At 37.5% G+C, this 19,637-nt stretch overlaps 1 protein-coding gene across 2 annotated transcripts in view; it reads left to right on the top strand.

Moving 5' to 3' along the window:
* Positions 1–19,637, top strand: part of SLC7A11 (solute carrier family 7 member 11) — an 84,463-nt gene that overhangs the window by 42,216 nt on the left and 22,610 nt on the right. For both annotated transcript variants that reach the window (XM_036927316.2, XM_036927229.2), the window contains exons 7-11: positions 6,932–7,055; positions 8,893–8,996; positions 9,787–9,883; positions 11,383–11,532; positions 12,741–12,918. In XM_036927316.2, the coding sequence (XP_036783211.1) occupies positions 6,932–7,055; positions 8,893–8,996; positions 9,787–9,883; positions 11,383–11,532; positions 12,741–12,918 (653 nt within the window). The remainder of the gene's footprint in view (positions 1–6,931; positions 7,056–8,892; positions 8,997–9,786; positions 9,884–11,382; positions 11,533–12,740; positions 12,919–19,637) is intronic.

Here is a 19,637-nt window from a genome sequence, read left to right as displayed (position 1 = left end):
ACTGAGATCTATAAGAAGTCTTGATAATAATGAGAACCTTCATTCTATTATTAATTTGAGTAATGCCAGCTGCTACAACAAACAAACCACCCATTTTCAAGGGCTTTAAACAATCAAAGTTTAATTTTTAAATCATGTAATAGTCTACTGTTCCTGGCCAACAACTGGGCTTTCTTCTGCATGGCAGTTCTATGACTCAAATTCCTTCTATAGTGTGGCTTTGTCTATCTATAGATGTTTGCAACTAGCTGTCAGTTAGGGAGAGGGGGTGACAAGGCAACTCACTTCTTAATACCTTGGTCTTCAATTGCCACATCAGTTGCCACACAAGAATGAGTGTGGCACGTTCCCACCTATGTACAAGAGAGTCTGAGAAATGTGGCCTATCCAGGTAGCTGCTTCTTGGGAATAACTTACATTTTGGAAAGGGGAACACAGAACTGTGGTGGGCTGTTAAATGTCTGAGTCATACATCTGAATCTGGGAACTGCTATAAAAATTGTTCACTGAGATGTTGTATTCCCTTGGTGTGCTTTAAATAAAATTGTGATGGAAATATGAAGTTATAAAGGGCATACTGTAAACATAATATAATAACAATAAGAATTGAACTTTAGTGGGAAATTAAATTTGTCATTATTCTTAAAATATGTTGTCTTCTTAGTTACTTGTTAACATTTTATTGGGAACCAATTTTGTTTTAGTACACTCAAACTTGCCCACTAATATCTTTATGTTTACCTATAATAAATATGGATAACTGTAATAAATTTGGAAGACACAGTCTAAATCTTTAGAAAATGAGATAAGATTGCAAAATATTTTTATATGAAATTCAAGCAAATGAAAACTTGCTTTCAAGCTTTATTTTGCTGAATTATTTTACTTAGGCATGAATTTATTGTTAAAAGTTAAGGTAAAATAATATAATATTTTTAGGGATAAAAATGCTTATAGTAATGCTTCTGGTTGCTTGTTGCTGTATGTTTCTGAATTGTAAGGTCCCATTTTGGTTCCTTCTCCTATGTGGTTTTGCTGCTCCTTTCTCCCTTCTTTGTCTGTGTACATTCTTCCATGAGTCTCTGTCAGCCCGGCAGTCTTTTAATCTGTATCTGTTCATTTCTTACATCTCCCTACAGGTCTGTCTGTCTTATCTCTTTGTTTATGAAGCTCTGCATCTGGGGACAATGGAAAATGGTGAGATTTAGCTTAGACATCAGTGGTGCCAAAATTTAGAATGTCTCAGTAGCGCCACCCAGAGCCTTGCCATAGTCCTATAAGAAGAAGAGGGCAGGTGTTTAGTGCTTGAAATTATTGGGCTCACTGTGTCCCTTTATGTGACAATCTGCTTGCCACATCACTGTGTTCAGCCTTGGCCCAGGAATCAAGTTAGAACACAAACCATGGACTTTTACGAATGTTCATAAATTGGTTTATTGACTGTGTTCTTCCTCTTGCTACATTTTTCTTTCAGTGATTACCCACACACTCCCCCTGATTGCTTGTGTGTCCCCTCAAGTGTGTTTCTTTTGTCATGTTACTAACATCCCAGTTCCCACTTGGGGTGGATAACTGGAGACAGATTGACAGCACCAAACGACAACAGAGCAAAATCACTGAAAATACACGCTGGGATTTGTATGATCCGAGCCATCTGTAATCTAATTGTTTCAAGTCTGGGTAACTGTCAGGAACGATTGTTTGTAACTCAGTCCTGCTAGCATATCAGAAATCACATAGCCAGAGAGGGCAGTTCTGTGTCTAGGGGTCTCTGGAGAGTTTGGTGTAAGCAAGAGTCCAGGAAATCATGTAAAATATATGAAGGAAAAATCATGTGAATAAAAAATATAGATAGGTTTTCTTAGAGATACACTATTATTTATCTTTGTGTCTCTCACACATGAGTGAAGTTTGAGGAGTAAGATCAAATTAGTAGCAGTATAACAAAATAAATTGAATAATACTGGAAAGAAACAAAAATTGGTGGAGATATAAGAAATGTTTGAGTCATTTCTGGGCCAGATCTATAGAAAAGATCTCAAGTTCTCAACAGAGTCATTAGAAAGAAAATGCAAAGTAAGTATGATTCTAAAATAAATACTTGGAATCAAAAGGTAATTAATATAATTTTAAATACTTTATGTTAAAATGAATCACAGTTACATTTCAATTATATATAAACAATTTTTTAAGTCCCTAGTTTACTAACAGAATTAAAAAATACTTTGAAAAACCCTTTTTTCCTTTTATTGGAAAGGAAATAAAAGCAGCTCGTATTTTAGAAAGTTTTTATTACTTGCTCTTCTTAATCTTTTTTTATTCCCTCCTTTTCCTGAATGTCAAATACAAGTTTTAAAATATTAATGGTTTTAAATAGAAAATGGGAAGCATCAACCACTTCTCTTTAAGATTCCAGAACACAGAAGAGTAGGTTTTAACAGAACTTGTTGTCATTATGCCCAGACCCACGGCTCAAAGACAACTTTAGATGCTCCAGGATCCTTGAGTTCTGTGGTCCCCATTGTATGTAACCAGCTCAAGGGATTATGTGAAACTTCGTTTGGTTCACACAAAGCTCAGATTTTGTTCAAGTTATAAAACAATTTTAGGGATATCCTAAATTCAAGTGACTACTCACATGGTCTAAATATCAAAAATCCCTGTAACTTTCATGTGTCCTCAATTCTCTGGAGAAACAAGCTAGCTTACCTCATTCTGTTTTCACTGCAAGAGTAATTTTAGCCAGTATGAAGCACTGGACACTATGGTTGTTTTGGACACTCTGTCATGTAGTCACAAAGCATATTAAAAAATGCATCCCATGATGTATTATTTGCAAGTTTAGTTGTGATGACTATTAGGTACATAGAAAATTGTACTTGACTTAAAATGGGTCACATTGTAAAAATTAGCTTTCTGATATTTGTATAACTTATATAAAATATCATATATATTTACCAGCATGGTAATTCAGGATTCTAGGGACCTACCTAGAGTTGCAGTAGACACAAAGTAGCCATGATACCATGACAAGGTATATCATGAATGTGGAACTTAAAGCTTAGGTTCAAATTCCAGCTCTCCTGCTTACTACTTTGTGACCTTGGCCACATCCCATAACCTCTCTGAGTCTTGGTTCCCTTATCTGGAAATAGTGGGAACCCTTTCAGGAACCTCCTATTTCAGCGGATTGTTGTAAGTTTTGCTACTTATTGGTTCATACCCTATCTCATTCCACAAAGTATTTGAAATGACATTAGTATATTTGAAGATAAAAGATATTTGCCCATACTTTGCAGATTAGACAAATATAAGCTACTTGCTATTTCCTATTGGGACCATTTGGATTCCTGAAGAGGTCTATTCTTTTGAATAAAAGTGCTTCTAAGCAGATGTTCCAGAGACCTCCATGTAACCATTTCAAATAAAACAAACATTTATCCAAGTGTGTCATAGACAGGTTATAGATGCCAGTTTAACATAAGCCTACAAAAAAAGACTATCAAAGACCTTCTGATTGAAGACTACTTGCAACTAACAGAAATATCAGACTCTCACATTCTTCATGCTCATTAATTGAAGGCTATCTATAATGCAAAAAGCTTAAAGATTAACTAACCCTTTGCAATACCCTTGTATTTTGTTAATCATAACAGACATGCACAAACATTTTAAAAAGAACAGAACTCCCAGGTGTGAGTCATGTTTATTCAGCTTAAACATAATGCTTTTTGTTGCCCTTAGAATTGGTGGATACCTCACATAACACACAAGCTTTGAAATTTTGGTGGCCTACCAGTTTGTTTAATTCCTTTTATTATCCTGTGCCATTTGCCTTAAACTTGGGTTACTAACTGGGTTTATCTGCCTTCTGCACCTAAAGCCCTCCAAAAGATAGCTCTGGCACGGCCTAATAGCTCTCATCAGCTTCTGCAGTGGCTGTTAATCTCTGCTGCTTGAAACCCAGGAGTTGCCACATGGTGCCATGCCCTTCTGAACAAGTCAACTGCTTTCCTCCATAAATGAGTGCCATTTATGCCATGCCGGCTATAAACCCTTCTCCTCCTTCCTTCTGTCAAAGTTAAATGGAACCTAAGGACAGAAGCTAGTGGCTCTTTTGCTATATCCTCTTCAAATCCCACGGTTCAATTCTACCTAAAGAGGAATTACTGTGCATGCTGTGTGTTGTGGCAAGGTGAGATCCTTTTTCTCTTTTGTCCTGTATTTTAAACTTTGATTTTTTTTCCTCCCTGGTATCTACATAGTGTATTTGGCTCATAGTAAAATTCTTAATAATCGATTTCAGTTTATTTGACAAACATGTCTACTTTTCTTCTCTTTCTATAAAATTGTCTAGGGAAATTTATTTAGTGGGCCTCTGTTGCCTCTAAAATTAAAGCAAAACAACAACAAAAAGAACTCCATCCTAAACAGTAAAGCTCTGGAAAACATTCACTTGACATTGTAGTTCATTTATACACAGAAAAATTATAAAAATCCTGGTACAAGTTTTTCTCCCCTCCTTTATAGTAGGTGGAAATGCATTTTCAGTGAAAATATGAGAAATACAGTCTGGATAAGAACTTTCCAATAAGCATTATATTCAACAGTTATGATCTCTCTGCAAATTAATAGAGTTTGAGGACCCATACAAGAGAGAGAGAGTCTACTTTAGGGTTTAAAAGGCTTTGACTTCAAGGTAGGCTAGATCTGCAGCTGAATTCTGGGTTTGTGTTTACCAGCTGGGTATCCTGGAACAGTTATTTAAACTCTCTAAGGCTATATTTCCCCACATGTGAAATCGTGCCGATGTTCCTCACTCACAGGGTGTTCCAAGCATACAACGGGGCAAATATATAAAGTACCTGGTGAAATGTGGGCACATAGCAGCCAGCAAGTAAATGGTAGCAGCTGCTGCTATTGTTTTTGTTATTGAGAAGCAGAGAAAAAAAGGGAAATGGACCTGGAAGGCTGGATGTTTTAGGATACTTTCTGCTGAAATCTACTTTGAAAACCTCCTGCAGAAAGACTGTAATCTCCAGGCAGGATATGGAGCTGTTGCCTTGGCAGAACTGGGCTTGGAAGCTCGATTCTATGCTGGGAGGGCCATAGCCCAGATTTCAGACTTCTTTCTGCTGTTGCCTGTTCTGGACAGGTGAGGTCACTTCACTTAACAATAAACCACCTCACTTTTTATTAGCTGCACCTTTACATTTCTTAATCCCATTTTTACAAGGAAAGTCTCTTCCCTCTCCCTCTCTGCTTCTCTCTTCCATAGAGAGAAATTAACACCCCATTTGGAATGTTATAAAAACAGAAAGGATTCAAGTTTATAATAATACAGTGAGCAGTTGAAAAGCTGCATGTATACCTTCACGTTCTCCTTCTTACCCCTTTGCATTTACATACAGCTTTTCTTTGAATTCATCTTTAATCTACCTTATGTCATTCACCCCTTTGTATTTAATTAGGCTAGTGATTTCCTTTGTTTAAATTTAGTATTTATTGGGCACAGTGCATGCTATGGTGTTGACAGAAAATTCCACAGGACCCTCCTCATGCTGGGGAAGGGGAACATCTGCTACTTTCATGTTAGGATGCCAGGATTTAGAGGTTAGTGTGTCTCCCCATCAAGGTTAAGGCTTTCTGACCCCAGGAGTGTCGGACTTGGAGCAGCATAATGAATGGGAGTTGTCGATGGGCTGGGTTTGCCTGTTCTCAGTAGCTGGTAGTGCTGTTCAGCATAATGAGCTGGGACTTAGTGGGCTAAACACACCCAGCTCAGGGACAGAGGCAGGTTCTGCCTTCTTTCCCCCCTGCTTCTCAACTGTATGTTTGTCTTGGAAGAAATTATATTGAGGTTTTCATTAGTGGCACCCAGCAGGGTTAAGATTCCATGAGGGCTGATAATCTCTATGCCTAAAGAAACTCATCAGCCTTTGTGCAGGGAACTCAAGATTTAAATTGGTTGAACAGGAATGAATCTGAAGAGGAGATTATGTTAAGCAAGTAATGTGTGTTGTCAGTAACATGGAATCAAATTATTAGGGTCAGTAACTCCCTGGCTCTCCCAGCATTAAATGAAGACATAACATTGCATTTGTTCTGGGTGCTTCTTGATGCCACATAGTGTCAACACTGTCTGGTCATATGTACTTCACAGCATGTCATCTCTAGTTTCATGGGATTATCTGTGCTGTTGCTTTAATAGATACTCATGATCTTGAGCTTCCTTTGAACTCAAAGCAGGGCAATGCAAAGTCATTATTGTGAGCACTTCTGTGCTTTTGGTTTTATATACAAAACTAATATTACCATCTTTTAGAAAGGTAGATAGATCCTGCTCTCATGCTTCCAATGTTGTGCACTTACTTGAGGGCAAAGGAGGCTGCCGAAGGGAAAAACACTCAATGTGAAAGATCTTTTTGGACACTGTTATCAGAAAGGTGTCAGGGCAGTGAGTTCATGTTAGAAAGATATGCAGTGCAATGGTTCTCAAAGTGTGGTCTTCTGGTCAGCAGCATCAGAATTGCTAAGGAGATTGTTAGAAATGTCAATCCTACTGAGTCAGAAACTCTGAGCTAGGTGCTGCTATCTCTGTTTTAATAAACTTTCCAGGTGATGCATGCATGCATTAATGGAGTATAGCATTTATGGAGTAAAGAATGGGATACACCCATATGTTCTGGGATAGAGCAGTAGACAAGACAAAGAAAGTATCAACCCCCATGGATCTTATTAAATTACAAAGGACTATGAAATGTTTATTCATAACCAATAGAGCCTATAATTATCATACATACATACATGCTATTATTATACATACCATTTTATTCCTTTTTCAAATTAGGCCATTATCCTCTTTTGCTAGACATTCTCTGAAACCAAATATGACTGATAAGCAATTCCTTTGTTCCTTTGTGCTTTTCAGAACCGTCCCCCTTGCGATATGTATATCCATGGCCATCGTAACCATCGGCTATGTGCTCACAAACGTGGCCTACTTTACAACTATTAGTGCTGAGGAGCTGTTGCTTTCAAACGCAGTGGCAGTGGTAAGTCCAAGTTGGGAAAATGCCAATTTGAATTGAGGTTAATGAGTTGATGCAATTTTATAGTAGTTCCCTCAAGCAGCAAGTGTTTTGAAATTCAGTCATCTTTTCTTGACCTGAATGATAATGAACATCAAAAAAACGTAGATCATACCTTAGCATATTCCATTTAACTGATACAGCCAAACTTCTATATGATTTCTCTGTATCGTTAAAGTCATGTCATGCTTGAAAAACATTTCTACATATACATGTTGAATAAAAGGCATTATTCATCCAATGTGTTTTTAAGGAGAGATGAGCAGTTGCTGAATTTAAATGAGGGTTTTTTTTGATATGCAAATTGCAATTTATTCTGCACTCTTTCCTGTTTGTAAACTTGCAAATTCTAACGTAAGATCTTTTTCCCCAAAGTACACTTAAGAATTTCCAAATAGACCATATGTATTTCTTTTTCTTAGTATGTCCTTTTGAATACTAGTCCTGGAATGTTATTAGTTTGGGGAAATTCTGAGTTATTCAAAGTTACACAGATGTTGTTGCTATAGCACTTCTCAAATGTAAAAGATGCTAATGTACATTTTAACTCCCTAAGAAGTGGATACTCATAATTTTACAACATATTTCAAAATGTATTTAACTTTAACACCATCTTTGCTCCCAAGGGTCATGTTATGGGACTGCTATTCTGTGACACATACTTCTTTTTTGTATAAAAACTTAGCTAGTAAGAGAGCATTCATTCATGACCTGATAACAATGAAGGGTGGAAAAAATAACTTCCTATCATTAGATGTCAGTTCCTTTTAAAATAGTCACTATTACCTCATATCAGCAACATCCACAGGGAACACATTATCTCATTTCATGTGAACCTATGTCTGAGTTCAATGTATGAAAAAGGCTTTACCCACTGCTGTAGGTCCGACCAGACAGTCAAATGTGCAAAGCTTACTGATGTCAGGTCAGTCATCTCATCTCTCTAGACAAAGGGCAGCACTTATTCTTTGAGCATAATGTGGTCCATTAACGACATGGCACTAGCTGCTTCAAGGGCACTAAAGAATCCCACATATCTTTGGGAAATGCATTCTTTATAGAAATGTGCAGTATTGTTCATGCCATGGCATAAAAAGATATTTCAGAAGTTTTGTTTACTTTTGTATTTTCTGTGGCTTGATTTCCTTGGACTTCTGTTTGTGATCTAGTCTTCTTCCAGGAACCCACAGAAGGAATTAGCAGATACCTGAGAGGTAGGGGGTGGCTCCATAAACAAGAGATTCAGCTAATATGATTGTTTTGGGAGAAAGATTTTCAGAGCTGCTCATATCCATGATGGAAATGATTAGGTTGCCAATGTTTTTCATCACACTTTTATGCCATAACATCAGGATTGGTATATGAAACAAGTATCTTCTCAGTGTACATTTATACTTAACTACAAAAATGTGGCTTTTCAGGCTAAAAAGAAAGTATTGTACTTAAGGATTTCTGTCTCCAAAAGGAGAACTTTTGAACTGAGCTTTTTCCACTTACCAGAGTCAGGGATGGTAGACATCATAGTTGATAAAGATTCAATAAATGGATCATTGCTTTTTGAAAGTAGAGAGAAACATTTATTTAGACCTTTGCCCACAGTTTTGCAACAAGCAATGCTATGGTACCTGCTTTTGATTATTGTCTAAAAAGTTAGTCTGACCCTCACCAAAAAAGAAGACTTATAAAACATATACGTATTGCCAGGCTAATAGAAAGTCATAGAGTGAGTCTGGCCTAAATTGTTTCATTTTATTCCACTTTCTGCCAAAGCATTAATTTGCTTCGTTCTGGCTTTCTCTAGACCTTTTCTGAGCGGCTACTGGGAAATTTCTCGTTAGCAGTTCCGATCTTTGTTGCCCTCTCCTGCTTTGGCTCCATGAATGGCGGTGTGTTTGCGGTCTCCAGGTGAGTGAGTTCAAGTGTTTCTAGAAATGCATTTCTGTTTTTGAGATTGAATGTGATAAGGATAAGTTTCAGAAGAAAAGAAAAAGTGCCTCCAAACCTGTTGTTTTTTAAAGGGAGCATGGAAGACTGAAGTATCTGTCCAAGAATCAACAGCATGTCTTATCTGGCCCGGTAGAGGGCACTGCTGGTCTGCTCATTGCCCTCTGTGAAGCCCGGCATGCAGCACTTTTTTTACATAGTGTCTCAGAGTCTCACCTAAGCATTTTATTTCTAGTGATAAAATCTTTTGTTTCTCTAAAGGTGACAAGAAACACTAAAGTAAGACAGCGGAAATCACCACCCCATTATCTGTATCCCTTTTGTTTTGTTTGATGCAAGAGTCCTTCCTGTTTTAATGTAAGATTAAAACCCAGAGATATGTGAATGTTGTGCATGTGTGTGTGTGTGTATGTGAGTGTGTGTGTTGAGTTAGTTTGACAACACACACGTGATAAAAGGAATCTAGAACTAACTTCATCCTCAGCTGTCTGTATGAAGTGAGAGCCGTGCTGAGTCAGATGTTGCTACTGTTTCTCTGCAAAGAATAATATATTTGCAGATTTTCGAAAATTCTAAGTCTGATTTTTCAGGGTGTTCTCTACCTTATTTGAAAATTGAAACCTAAGTAATGACTGAAGAAATGCCAACCTACCTGGTATGAAAAAGATGGAAGTTTCTCTTAGATTTCTGGATTTTTCCCTTTGAAATGATCACTTACACAGTCAACTCCACCTGCATTTTTCTCCATCAGGTTATTCTATGTTGCGTCTCGAGAGGGTCACCTTCCAGAAATCCTCTCCATGATTCATGTCCGCAAGCACACACCTCTGCCAGCTGTTATTGTTTTGGTAATGCATTTTAACAAGTATATTTAGATATAACCTTAAATAATAGGTTAGCAAAGAGGATGTCAAACCAGATTTTAGATAGTGCTTCACTTTCTCTTTCATTGCTAAACTGGTTCTGTGTGTACGTTGGTGGAGTTTGGGAGGGAGGATATTTTCCATCACTTCCCTTCATTGTGTATTTCTGATGTATATTTGATGCTGTGGTATAATAACCATATCACTTCTTTTTCACCTTTGTGGAAATCTGTGGGGTCTAAGGGAAGTGATTACCTTGACTCCTGGTATTGACATAGAGCCTCACAGGAAAGAATGCAGAGTAATAAGTCCCAGTTCTACTTGCTGAGTGTGGAGCTAAAAGCTGCAGTCCAAAAATACCCAGATGTCTCATCACAGGCCCTTTATAATGAAATGCACACAAAATATAGAAAAAAATAGTGCAGTGATTCTGTGATTAAAAGTGAGGCATTTGAGACCAACCCCAAAGGGAAGAAATAAAAGTCTCAAACTTAAATTTCAGTTGTAGAATTCTTTTTGCAGAGAAAAGTAATTGTGAAATGTGGGATGCAAAAGACTATGTAAGGTATAAAAGTCCTCAAATACCCATTGGCAATGTTATATTCATTTTTACCTACTATTTGTAACATTTTTCTCAAATGGAGTCTGCTGTCAGGAGCACCATAGAATGCATTGAACCTTTCTTTTTCTTCGTGCATTTAATTTGTTCTAAAATGTTTCCTTGAAATTTCTTTGCAAAGTACGTGTACTCTCTGTGCAGAATCTGGAAGTTAACTTCACTTATGGGAACAGAATGTATAATTTGGTGAAGAGGGCTTTCATTTTAAGCCTCTGCTATCAGTCATGCTGTCCTTGGCATGTGCAGCTACAGAGACTTGCTGTGCTGAACTCTGTGCTTCATTCTCTTCTGTGGTCTTGAGGGTCACACGTGGCAAGCACACCGGAGAGTACGTGTGGAGGCAGGAAAGGCCAATGTTTTGCATTAAGGAGACGCAGAGTCACCTGGAGGTGGCTGTGTTTCATGTGTGTGCATAGCCAAAAGCTCATCAAAAAACCTTTGCAGAGCTTTCTGTGAATTTTCTAATTGGGTGCATTTTTTATTTTTATTGTTAGGTATTTGCTAATCATCTCAGTCTCTGGGTCTTAAAATTTTGAGTCAATATGTATCCTATATTTTGCTCTTTGAAAACATATTCTCCTCTTCTAAAGGCAAGAACAACTAAAAACAAAACACACATATAAACTTCTGTCTGAATTAGTGGTAATGATGATGGCACTCTCATAGTGTTCCCGGTATGTAAAGGGAGTACAAGAACGGACTATAGCTAGGAGGTTAGTCGAATATAGGTTTTAATCATGTCAGTGGTTTATCAGTATAAATAATCATTTGCAAAAGATAATGATAAGGTGTAGTGGTGCTATTGTTTGTTATCACGTGTGTTCTCTTTAACTCACCAAGTGTGTTTTTTCTCACTCTCTCCCAGCATCCTTTGACAATAGTAATGCTCTTCTCTGGGGACCTCTACAGTCTTTTGAGTTTCCTCAGTTTTGCCAGGTGGCTTTTTATTGGGCTGGCGGTTGCTGGACTGATTTATCTTCGATACAAACGCCCAGATATGCATCGTCCTTTCAAGGTAACCTCAGCAATCTTGATGGGTTTACATAAATCTTTCTCATAATACTTCATCTTCCCTTTGTCATAACTTGATGATGAGAGCTTGGGTTGGGGACAGTATCCTTTGGGATAACATGTTTACCTCTTGCAGTTTAGTGTCTTCCTTTCAGATTTATTTTAGCTTGGAACAATAGTTCATAAAATTGTTTATGTAATGTATGGAACTTTGTATGTCACATTTTTGAAAAGTGGTGGTAGTAAGATGGGATGTTTATGCTGATTTTTCATGAATATGTCTAATGATATGATAAGGTCCAACTAGGGTATGCTTCTGTCTTTGTGCTGAATAGTCGTGACCAGCCATACTGAGGAGTGAGGCAGATACCTAAGTGATCACTAATCATCACTCACTGAAACTATTAAACAGCGGCTGTTTTACAAAACAGTCACTTGAAGTATTCTTCAATGTTATGACTTGCTGTATTGCTCATTTTCTACATTATGCAGTCCAGAAGGAACAAAAATATAAAATATATAGGGAAACAAAGATGTATAAATTCATCCACTTATTATGACACCCATTAACAATAACTTCCTTTTGGGAGGGCTGACGAATATGCTCCACATTTTCTTTAGCCTTAAATGTTCATGGCTTGATTTGACCTCCCATTTATTTGCTTTTAAGAAATAACATAGATAATGTTGTCAGTCATGTTGTCAGAATTTGTTTCTAATTATATCATTGCCTAATGCTGGCAACATCTTTATTAGCGGTTGAATAGGAGTTGGCCTGTTTCATCCTGTCAGTTCCTACTGTGAATTGCCAACAGAAAATCTATATGCGCTGAAAGGCTTTAACAGGCAGCAAGCAGCCATGCTCTTGGCTCTGCATTAAAGTGCATTCTAATCATAATTATCAAAGAGTCAATCTTTTAAAATTAAAAACATAAATCATGATGGTATTAGTAAACATAACAGTTCTAATGAAGCATACTTATTTATCCTTAGATTTTATGCAATCCAAAGATTTTTTATTTTTAACTTAAGAGTGTGTGCTTAATACATTATGGCCTAGCAAAGACATTTTGCTCTTAAGGTAAGGTAGAATGGGCCTGTCACCTGGTCACATGACCAAAGTGTATCATCCAATTGCATGACTGATTCACGTTTTTGAATCCGCCTTCTGTCCCGTGAGCTCTGAAGTGGTTTTCCTGTGCTGTGTTCCAGGTGCCGCTCTTCATCCCAGCTCTGTTCTCCTTCACTTGCCTCTTCATGGTGGCGCTTTCCCTTTACTCGGACCCATTTAGCACAGGGATTGGTTTCATCATCACGCTGACTGGGGTCCCTGCATACTATCTGTTTATTATATGGGACAAGAAACCCAAGTGGTTTAGAAGAATGTCAGGTAAGACTCAGAAGGAATTTCACGACCTTTTGAGAGACTGCTGTAGAAAACCCATCCATATATAAATATATAATGTGCACATTAAAGGTTATAAATGTAAGTGGGGCAATTGCTAGTTTGAAAAAAAATGACTGCATTTAAATTAGAACTAGGAGAAGAAAAAGCAGGATAGATGTTTAGGGTACAGCCACTGAATCCTTTTAGGATATTTAGTTTGAGCTGCTCTGTTTCTTAGAAATATAACTTTTTTAGATAGAATTGTATCAGAAGTTCTGTAAGTGACCTAATTGTTCTTCTGAATCCCTTACTAACCCACTTATTTTTATTTTGGGTTGAATGCAGCTTATTGATTTTATATCATAACCTACAACTTGATGTGACATGAGATTTAGTGAGGAGTAAAGCAGAGACGTGCAAAGGTCTTAAGTATAGTGATTATAACACTACCTGTTTGATTGGCACGGTGACTCACAGAAGGGTTATAAGAATAGCAAGGACAATCAAGAAAGAAATAAAAGCTCACATTTATCCTGTTATTTCTATGTGTTAGCACATATAGGATCTTATTGAATCCTCATAACAGCCTTCCGAGGTAGGAAAAATTATTATCCCCATTTTATACATTTTGAGTTATGGCATGGGAAAATTCATGTAAGTTGCTCCCACTAATGCAGATATTAAATAAAAGAGCTAGAATTCAAACTCAGGTGGTTTTGTATTTTATAAAAGTCATACTGGGGATAGTGGGGCTGGATTAGAGATGTTTGAGGCTGAAGACAGAGAATAGAGATTGGTGGTTACTGTACTAATCTTGACGAGAATTGAGGAGGGTCTGATCACAGGCAGTATCAGGAGGGTCTCAGAAAACATGAAAGATATTAAAGAGGTAAACCAACAGGGCTTGGTGTCCAGGTAAACTGTGAGAGGAGAAAATATAGTAAAACAGTAGGTAGAAACAGTGTTCAGGAACAGCCTCTGTCAGGGGCTTTGCTGAGCAAGCCTTAACTTTGGGTCATCTCATTTAATCCTGCGCAAGATCTGTGATCCGTGTGGGAGGTGGTTGGTGGTCTATGTGCTGATGGGGAAACCAAGACTCAGGGAGATGAAGAAATTATTTTGGGTGTACAGATTTCAAAACTTTGAGCTAGGATTTGAACCCACATCTGCTGGACTTCAAAGTCCTTGCTTTTTCCAGATCAGTGCCTGGGGGAAGAGAGAGAGAGATAAAAAATATAGCCAGAGGAGCAGAAATGTTCATGCTGGTGGGTTTGGTGAGATTCAAAAACAACTTATGTTCTTCTCATTCATTCCAGTTTACTCACTTTACCATAATTAATTTTTAAAAGCCCAGTAAAAAGTTCAGGGTGATTTCTGGTAAAACTCTTAATACATAATTCCAGTGCTACTAAAACAAAATGAAACAAGAACAACTTTGTGTACATATTGAATCTCTAGTGTGCTACCCAGAATCATTTAGAAACTAGTCACTTAAAATAGAGTTTGCCACTATTCTTTATTAGATTTTAATTGGTATTTGTTATCTTTAGACTTTATACTAGTATTTATACCTGAGTTTGTTTTCTGGTCATCAACACTATTCCCTAAAGAAGTATTACTATAAAAGTTAGGTTCTTTAAGGCTAACACAGACACTGTTTGCCTAACAGTGTACTTATCTCTGTTTCTTCTTAGATAACACTAATTTTCTGCAGAATACTTTTAGGTACATTTTCTCTGTTATAAGTGAAAGATACAGAGCCTTTTCTGGGGAAAATAAAAATTATTGTTAAACAATATTTACCATTAGGATTGTTTTCCTTGTTGCCAAGGTTAGTTCAGATCAGTGCTCATCACGCTGACATCTGTGTCTTTCTCAGATCCTGGTTAGGGATAGTTAAAATACCTGAGCACCATGAAAAACCAAGAGAATTTAGGAAGAAAGAGCCAGTAGCACTCTAGTTGGATTACAGTGGGATGGAGCGTGAGCAAATCCCTTGTTTTCTCTCACTTAGTAGGCAGTTTGTTCCTCCTGTTTGTAGCCATCCACCTCTAAAAAGTCTTTCCTTTTGATAAAATGTACATATTTTGAACCATTTCCTTGTCAGTGGGTATCAACTACCAGCTTTCATGTTCTATCCTTCTTTGATGTTTTTCCATGCTCATGTAATTTTGAAGTTTTTTGTTATTTTTTATCTCTAATGATGTTTTGAACATCTCCAAGGACCCCAAATTTAGTGTTAGCCATTTGTGAAAGTAGCAACAATGGAGCAGTCCCATAATGGTTATTTGGTTCCCTCAAATGCTATTAAACCTTACCAGGGAGCATGGCAATTCTGCCTTTAAACTGCCATCATTGTAACCCTTTATCTTTATTGCTGTTTTGAAAGTGAGTAGCAAAAAGCAACAATCCTCCATAATTTTGTTTGATTTTCCTCTTAGGCAGCATTCTTGTAGTAAAATAAAGAAAATTCATAATATTTATTGCTGCAATAGCAAGTATTTTCCTAGCCTTTGGCCAAAACAAAACACACACAGAGACACACAAAACCAGCAGAGTCCTGAACCACCACCTCACCGCTTCTCCCAACTGCCTCCTCGTTGTTAAGAGAGGAACTCAGCGTGAATTTGGCGGCCAGAGAGCCTCTGCTTGGGGCATTTTGTTCAGTGATTTAATATCAAATTGTTTTGTTGGGTAACATTATTTAGCCTTTATCTTATCATTTATTTTCACCCTAATATACATGAACAGATTAGTCCTGTGAAATGATTATTTATCAAAATACATCTTACCTAGGTTGCTTCCATTAAAAACAGTGAGGTAACCAAACAGCATTCAGAAATGGTGAGAGGCTACTTGGGTCAGATAGCCAGGGAACCTTCAGGACCTGAGGATCTGAGATTTTCAGAGACTTGATGAATTTCTCTGGCCACAGGATGCCAGTATTGAACCACATTTTGTTTGATAGCATTCCTAGCGTGAAAAGAAAATGTGCTCTTAAGGGAATAGTCAGAAACACAGACGCTTTTTTCTGCCATCTGTGACAGAATAGTGGATTCTTCTGGCTATTTATTTACTTCTAGAAACACAAGCTTCTCACCAAGAAATATGGGGGTAGATACCCCACTAAGGTACTCAAAAACATGGAGATAGCTAGACTTGGCAAACCCCGGCCAGAGCTCGCAGCAGCTGCTTTGCTTGGCTGCTTCGATTTATCAGTCAAACCCCATCACAGCTGAGAGTGGGTGGGGTGACTGGAAGTCGGTCCCCTTGCTCAGGGTGAGATATGGAGGGAGCTATATTTACCCAATGACTTTGATTCTAAAGGTGCATAGTGGGTAGCACCAGTGGGGTGAATTGTAGTCCATCTTTCTGGACAGTGACGTTGCAGTTCGACAGTCCTGAAAGCATATGCTGCATCTGTGTGTCACAATAACTTCATTTAGGATACCTCACTGCAAGCCACTTATGCATTTGGTAGACTCTTCATGAAGACTGCAGTGCTCTATTTCAAATTAGTGAAGCTTGCCTTAGGGGCAAAACTAATTTCTTAGGGGCCCAAAGCATCTTCACTGTAAGGGTAAAAGAAGACCATGCATGTGAAAAGGTTTTGAAGCCTTAAAGGAAAAAAATACTACTATTCTTATTTTTATTTCTGGGGAAGACTGGTGTTGTGCTAATACTTCAGAGATTTACTCAGTTTTGGCTATAGTTTCCATGCTTGTACCAGGTGTGGTTGGATAAATCAGAGTTTACAAGGTCAGTTGTGGTTCCAACTGATTTCAAGAAAAACTACTGAACATGAAAGGTAAAGCTGAAAACACTACAATTCATATTTGGTCTTACAGCTTGCAGTTACTGAAAATACCAAATGCAGACTTACTGGTTTATCTTTATTTAAAGAATTAGTGTCATGGGGCTGTTTATCCCCAAAGCCAAAGCCTTATATGAGCATGGATGCAGTTGAATGCCACATACTCTGCAACTTTCCTGGACAAGCAGGAAGATTTCTCAGAGGATTACTTGGGTCTTTTGATCACTCCCATATGGCCTCATGGCTGTAGATAACTTAGAAGGAAAAGTTAGTGTGACTGTAAAATCTACTCAGCCAATATAGTCACTCTGCCCAGACCTACATTAGGATGAAAGTTATTTAAATCTTGAGATTCTAAGAGAGACCATAAGAAAGCCATAGGAGAATGCCAAAAGGGCTGGTTGGATGTGTAGAGGGACAAAGGACTAGGTGTTCAGAACCAGAGGAGAATTGGTTGGCTCATATGTAGTACTAAATAGAAGATCCCAACTGAACTATCAAGAAGGAGAATGTAACACTGGGAAGGCAGCAGGGTCTCTAAGTTGCTCTCCCGTTGTTTGAGACTGGTACAGCGTGGTGACATGGGTAAGATGCCTAAGAAAGCGTAGGGCCAGGGGTTCCAGAATATGGAAACACACCTTTGGAGAGGTCTTTGTTTGCGAATTGAGGAGCACATGCTGCCAAAGAAAGACAGCATTAGGAAAAAGGAAAAATCTCAGTAAAACATATGAAAAGACTCACATACACATAGAAGGAAGTCATTGTGGAGATCCATTCAGGTAGCTATGGCATGATTGCTCCAGGGAGAAAGGGCTGGAGAGTCTGTGAGGTTAACCCCACTGCTTTACATTTGGCCACCACAGACACCTAAGACTCCTTGTTTCAAGACCTCTTGTTTCAGTCTCTCAGAGAGCCCTAATTACTTCTCTGCCTACAAAATCACATCTCCCTTACTATTGGTTGATAATTACTTTTCCACAGTTTATTTTTCTGGGATAATTTTACCATTTCCCTTTTCCATAAACATGGACTTTAGATGTTTGTAAGTGCTCCCTTGGGCTCCATGTACATCTCAATTTACAGTGGATGGTGACAAAATATGATTTATTCAATAAACATTGACATAGAGTTTAATATTTGCCAAAACTGTGCTGGACCCTTTATAATCAATGTATATTGTAAAAATTGTGCTAAACAAAACAACTTTGAGGAATACTATTATAAAGTAAAGGATGAAACAACATACATTTTTTAGTGGCATTAACCATTACTTGGAAGCGACTATTACAGGTGACAAGTCATACAAGAGGAGGAAGACTACATGTCTGGGAGAGAGGTCATGTGGGTCTGAAACCATCTAGAAGATAAGTGCTAGAGGCTCCAGGACCAGTAGCAGTTTGAAGAGGTTCTGTATGGATTGATTATAAAATAAGTGATGAACAAGAACTAATATCCTGGGGAACTAGAGTCACAGAGTTCTAGGAATGCCAAGATAACCTTAGAAATCATCTAGCCCAGTCATTCCTACAGTTTAGTGTCTATTATAATCACAGATTTCTGGGCCCCATCTTCAGTTTCTGATTTTGGTAGGTCTAAGATGGGTCTTAAAAAGGTACATTTCTAATGTCTCAGGTGTTGTTAATATTGCCAGTCCTGGGATTGCACTCTGAGAACCAGTGATCTTGTCCAAGTTGCTAATTCTTCTTTTGTTAAAATAATCTATATTTTTATTGAGATATAATTGACATATAACATTGGACAACACACTGTTTGATACACTTACATGTTGCAATATGATCATGTCACATATTTATTGTTACTTTTTTATGGTGAGAACAGTTAAAATTTAGTGTCTTAGCAACTTTTATAGTACAGTATTATTGACTGTAATCACAATGATGTGCATCAGATCTCCAGAATTTATTTATTTACTAGGTGTAAGTTTGTACCCTTCAACAATATCTCCCCAACTTCACAGCTGCTGTTAATCCCCATTTTACTGTTTTTATAAGTTCAGTTTTTTAGATTCCACATGTAAGTGATAACACAGTATTTGTCTTTCTCTGATGTATCTCACCTAGTATACCTTCAGGGTCCACCCATGTTGTTACAAATGGCAGGATTTCTTTCTTGTGGCTGAGTAATATTCCACTGTGTATGTGCATGTCTGTCTATATAAATGAATAAATATATACACACACACACACACACACACACACCACATCTTTATCCATTCTTTCATTAACACTTAGTTTATTTCCATATCTTGGCTATTGTGAGTAATACTACAATAAAGATGGGTGTACAAATGTCCCTTCAAGATACTGATTTCAATTCCTTTGGGTATTGGTACATGGTGGTGGTATTGCTATGTCATACAGTAGTTTAATTTTAATTTTTTGAGGAACTACCAAACTGTCTTCTATAATGGCTGTACCAATTCACATTCCACCAACAGTGTATAAGGATTCCGTTTCCTCCACATCCTCACCCACATTTATCTCTTATTATTTTAATAAAAGCCACCCTAGTAGGTGTAAGATGACATCTCATTGTGGTTTTGATATGCATTTTCCTGATATTTAGTGATCTTGAACACCTTTTTATTTGTCTATTGGCCATTTGTACACATCTTTTTTGGAAAAATATCTATTCAGGTTCTTTGCCCATTTTTTAAGTAGATTATTATTATTATTTTTTACTATTGAGTTGAATGAGTTCTTTATATTTTTTGGTTATTAGTCTTTATTAGATATATGGGTTATGAATATTTTCTCCCATTTTGTAAGTTGTCTTATCAATTTATTGGTTGTTTCTTTTGCAATGCAGAAGCTCTTAAGTGTATTCGTACTTATTTTAGTTTTTGTTGCATGTGCTTTTGGTGACTTATCCAAGAAATAATTGCCTA

Source organism: Manis pentadactyla, chromosome 5, assembly GCF_030020395.1.
Source record: "Manis pentadactyla isolate mManPen7 chromosome 5, mManPen7.hap1, whole genome shotgun sequence".
NCBI lineage: Eukaryota > Metazoa > Chordata > Mammalia > Pholidota > Manidae > Manis > Manis pentadactyla.
The sequence above is the reverse complement of the archived record's forward strand: the minus strand, read 5'-3'. Positions and strand labels throughout refer to the sequence as shown.